Source organism: Homarus americanus, unplaced genomic scaffold (assembly GCF_018991925.1).
Source record: "Homarus americanus isolate GMGI-L3 unplaced genomic scaffold, GMGI_Hamer_2.0 scaffold5142, whole genome shotgun sequence".
Classification (NCBI taxonomy): domain Eukaryota; kingdom Metazoa; phylum Arthropoda; class Malacostraca; order Decapoda; family Nephropidae; genus Homarus; species Homarus americanus.
In genome coordinates this window covers 80,001-85,000 of record NW_024727827.1, presented here as the reverse complement: position 1 = coordinate 85,000, position 5,000 = coordinate 80,001, and the positions used below count along the sequence as shown (strand labels likewise).

Here is a 5,000-nt window from a genome sequence, read left to right as displayed (position 1 = left end):
TGGTGGTGTTGGAAGTGGAGTGGAAGGTGGTGTAAGGTGGTGTCAGGTAAATGGTGATATCTTGTCATCTAGCCTCTGTAAACCGTATTTATTCCGTTCCTTATATCCAGCGTCTTGTCTGGTGTCCTCTGACGTGTTTGTGTCACGCAAGAACTGATATCTGTGAAGCACTGCGTCACTGGAAATGCTCGATGTGTGTGACGCAACATTGAGTAATTTAACATCCGGGTTAGGGTTAAGGCATTGTCTACCTCACCTGTTATATTGTCTACCACACCTGTATTGTCTACCACAGTCTACCATCTACACTACTCTGCCATCTACCACAATACAGTAGTTTATAGTACAGTAGTTGGGTCATTACAGTAAAACCTGAAGTGTATTTATAAAACTTTTATTAATCGATATAATAAAGTTTATACTCTTATTTAAGGTAATAATATATAATAATAGTAAGTAATAGAAGGTAATAGAAGTAACTAAACGCCTTAAATTACCCAAATACAAGAATAATTAAGGTGTTTTATTATTTATACCAACAGATGGCTGAGTAGTAGTCCAATGGCTTGATATGAAATTCGTCTTTGGGAAATATAATTAAAATCTAACACTAAAACACTAAATACCTGGATTATATTAATGTTCTAGTTATTAATGTTATAATTGGTGTTATTACTAGGTTATTGTTCATTTATATTATTTGAATAACCTAAAAAAATAAACTTGAATCGATAACCTGAAAAAATAATGTCTTTTTATTTAATTATTTGTTTTATTTTAATTCGGTGTTAAATAAAACGATAGTTATTTGTTTATTTTATGAGGTATTGTTTATTTGAACTATAAACTGTGAGGGTAAATTATTTATATCTGAAGACAATAATAAATGGATTTGGCTTACGTGAACAGGCAAGACGCTCTGCTGTTGCCTGATCCCTGAATTATGACCTCACTATAGCCTTATACCTGACACTTATACCTGACACTTATACCTGACACTTATACCTGACACTTATACCTGACACTTATACCTGACACTTATACCTGACACTTATATCTGACACTTATACCTGACACTTACACCTTACACCCTCACACTTACACCTTACACCCTCACACTTACACCTTACACCCTCACACTTACACCTTACACCCTCACACTTACACCTTACACCCTCACACTTACACCTTACACCCTCACACTTACACCTTACACCCTCACACTTACACCTTACACCCTCACACTTACCTTACACCCTCACACTTATACCTTACACCCTCACACTTACACCTTACACCTCACACTTACACCTTACACCCTCACACTTACACCTTACACCCTCACACTTACACCTTACACCCTCACACTTACACCTTACACCCTCACACTTACACCTTACACCCTCACACTTACACCTTACACCCTCACACTTACACCTTACACCCTCACACTTACACCTTACACCCTCACTCTTACACCTTACACCCTCACACTTACACCTTACACCCTCACACTTACACCTTACACCCTCACACTTATACCTGACACTTGTACTTACATCATCGGACAAATCTTGTAAATATAAACAGTAATTTATTTCCGGTTTTACACCAGTTGTCACAGAAGAAGAGAGGATCATATAACATTGGTTGCCAACAGCGTGAAGATGACTGCACCAGCTGTAAATAAAGCCAACAGCAGGACTTTACACGCCATGTTAAGGTGAGCGCCTCTCTCTGGTGGTGACCTGAGGCTCTCTTGGCTGGCGTCCTGTTCACTTCTGCTGGAGACGAGAGAGTAGAGAGTGTGCTGGGTCCTCTTCTGCTGCAGGCAGTTCACCATCATGTTAACCATGACGATGATGAAGCACAGGCTGATCAATGAGGCGTACCACATGTCTAACAGCCTGTAGTAGGGCGTACTGACGTAGAAACCTGAGATCTGGGAGAAGAGAGCTGCCAGCACTAACAGCGCTCCTAAGGACACCATGATCCTGTCGGTGAAGGACCCGAGGGGGAAGAACAGGCTGGAGTAACAGATGATCACCACAAGAACACTAGGAGCCAAGGTGTTCAGTATATGGTATTCAAACTCACTCCTGAGGTGCACGGTGAGGGTGCCACAAGAACTCTCATTCTCAAAGGTTATACCCAGCAACCGGTACCCTAGGAGCCGCCTCGTCTTACTCACGTAGTTAACTCTTCCTGTAGGATGTTGTGCCTGTAGTCTATCCTCCATATTGAAGGATTTCATGTAGAAGGATACGTTACATTCATAATTTCCGTAAGGGTAGAGGTAAGGCTCACCATAACACGGCGATTTGAGACGTAACTGTTGGTTCATATAGATGAGTGTGTCCGCCCCGTGCCTCACTCTACCTGATAGGAAGAAACAGAATAATAACCTTGTTAGTGTGTGTTAGTGTGTGTGTGTGTGTGTGTCAGTCAAAACTCGTCCAGGAAAGCTTTGAGTGAATTCAGCTTGAGGAGGAGGAGGATATTAGGCTCGTATCTTATCAGTATTATCAATAGTCTTCAATATTTTCTTTAATGGGAAGATTATGTTCCAACCATTAACAATTACTTTACAAACTACAGATTATGTGAGGTGTTACTAAGGGATACTCACCCATAAGAGGGTCGTTTAGGTCGTATCTGGTGTTGAGGTCGTTCACGTAACAGCCTCTTTGATCCACCCTCAAGTTGATCTCTCCACCTGTGCCGTCACCTGCCCGCCCACCTACTTCAGGGTACCAGATTCTCGAGCAAGGGAACACCGTAAGTCTCGGGCCGTCCCATATACGAAGTCTTGGGTCGTGCCAGCAGAGAGTAATGGTCATGTCAACAACAGCTGTCTCAGGCGTAGTGGAGATTTCTTGGATGTTGTTCACGGTGAACATATAAGATACTTGTATAGGCTCGTTGTTGCTATTGGTTGGTGGTGTGAGAGTGTCGTAATCATGGGGGCGCTCCACTAACCTCTCTTGACACCTCTCTTCGTCACTGCCGTCTGGGAAGTCGTGGATACTGTTACACCGTCGTGATCTTGGGAGACAGTGGCCACTATGGGAGGAGAACTGGGCCATAGTGCAGGAGGTGAGGGTGAGGGTGGTGGTGGTATGGCCACAGTACCAGAGGTGTCGTCCTACTGGCCACGGGTCAGAGGTCAGCCGCCAGGTGTGACGGTGGACACGGGAACTTAACACCCACCAACCATCTGTTAGGGTGATCTGGGAAGTGTCCACACCCTGGAAGTAACTACTGCCGTCAGACAGTGTCCTCAAGAAGAAGTATCGGTCAAACTGCGGCACGTCACCGTAAAGAGTGTACCTCAGCCACACAGGAGCCCCACACACACTACACTCCAGGTCGTCAAGACAAGACCGTGAACCAATGGTCCCGTTCACCAGTAAGGTGGGGCACCGAGCTGCTAATGGTCCGGGGTCCTGGTGGTCGTGGCCCAGCCAGGAGACGTGGAGGTCGTCTGTGATGCACGTCTTATCTGCCACCGTCACCCGGCCATAGGTCGCTTCTTGACGGGTGGCGACGTGTCCCCCGAGTGACTGACAGGTGTCCCGTGTCTTGGTGTAGCCACCAGGCACCTTCACCCAGTGGGTGTGGCTACCCCCTGAGCAGAACTCCTCTTGGTTGTAGTCAACCCTCAAGAGGTGTCCAACACCCCGCCAGGTGTGGCCCAGGATGGAGGAGGCCACACTATCAGAGACCAGAGTGTCGCAGGTGGCCAGGTTAGGGAGTTTGAGGCGAGGCCACTCCGCCACCACCAACACGGCGGCCACATCACCGACGAAGGTGGGAGTCTTGGTGTCCCTGAGAGGCGCCCCTAGACACAGCTTGTAGCCCCTCCTGGTGTAGTCAACACTGTGCACGGTTTTGACATTCAGAAATTCTCCACGTAGGGCGGCCCACACCTGTAATGTGTAGACAAGGGTAAGGTCACACATACACACACACACACACACACACACACACACACACACACACACACACACACACATGGGTGAAGGCACACAGCCAGACTGAGAGCCTCACCTGGGTGTACCCGGAGTGGTAGCCGACACACACAGGGTTCCAGGCGTCAGGGAGGAGTCTGGCGTTGAACACGAACTGGTTGTGTCGTACAGTCAACCTCAACTCGTACTTGTATATCTCTGTAAGGTGAGTAGGTGTTAACAGCTCATTAACGTAAACAATCAGTGGTTCACCTCAACATTATTCTACCCCCTAACCTAATCTACCCTAACCCAACCTAACCTAACCTAACCAAACCTAACCAAACCTAACCTAACCTAACCTACCCTAACCCAACCTAACCTAACCTAACCAAACCTAACCTCACCAACGTCTCCAGGTAACTATAGGTGTGTAATCAACAGGTAAAATAAACTAGGAGAACTAATCATCAGGTGACCTCATTTATTTATTACATAAAGTGTTTTGTAAAAATCTTATGATTAGTAGGAATTTGTGTACAGGTATTGAATATTTAATTACAGGTGCATGTACAGTCCCCTTCACTAGTGTGTTTACAGGGGCTCGTCATATAGCCTAGGTACAGTCCCCTTCACTAGTGTGTTTACAGGGGCTCGTCATATAGCCTAGGTACAGTCCCCTTCACTGGTGTGTTTACAGGGGCTCGTCATATAGCCTAGGTACAGTCCCCTTCACTAGTGTGTTTACAGGGGCTCGTCATATAGCCTAGGTACAGTCCCGTTCACTAGTGTGTTTACAGGGGCTCGTCATATATCCTAGGTACAGTCCCCTTCACTAGTGTGTTTACAGGGGCTCGTCATATAGCCTAGGTACAGTCCCCTTCACCAGCGCGTTTACAGGGGATCGTCATATAGCCTAGGTACAGTCCCCTTCACTAGTGTGTTTACAGGGGCTCGTCATAGCTCAGGCACAGTCCCTCTACTAGTGTGTTTACAGGGGCTCGTCGCATAGCCTAAGTACAGTCCTTCACTAGTGTGTTTACAGGGGCT

General features: G+C 46.2%; 1 protein-coding gene across 1 annotated transcript in view; it reads right to left on the bottom strand.

Moving 5' to 3' along the window:
• Positions 1–1,628: 1,628 nt before the first annotated feature.
• Positions 1,629–5,000, bottom strand: part of LOC121865930 — a 4,260-nt gene continuing 888 nt past the window's right edge. Inside the window, exons 2-4 of the mRNA XM_042365488.1 lie at positions 4,051–4,169; positions 2,630–3,929; positions 1,629–2,379 (exon numbers count right to left, since the gene is read on the bottom strand). Coding sequence (XP_042221422.1) covers positions 1,637–2,379; positions 2,630–3,929; positions 4,051–4,169 — 2,162 coding nt within the window. The 3' untranslated portion in view covers positions 1,629–1,636. The remainder of the gene's footprint in view (positions 2,380–2,629; positions 3,930–4,050; positions 4,170–5,000) is intronic.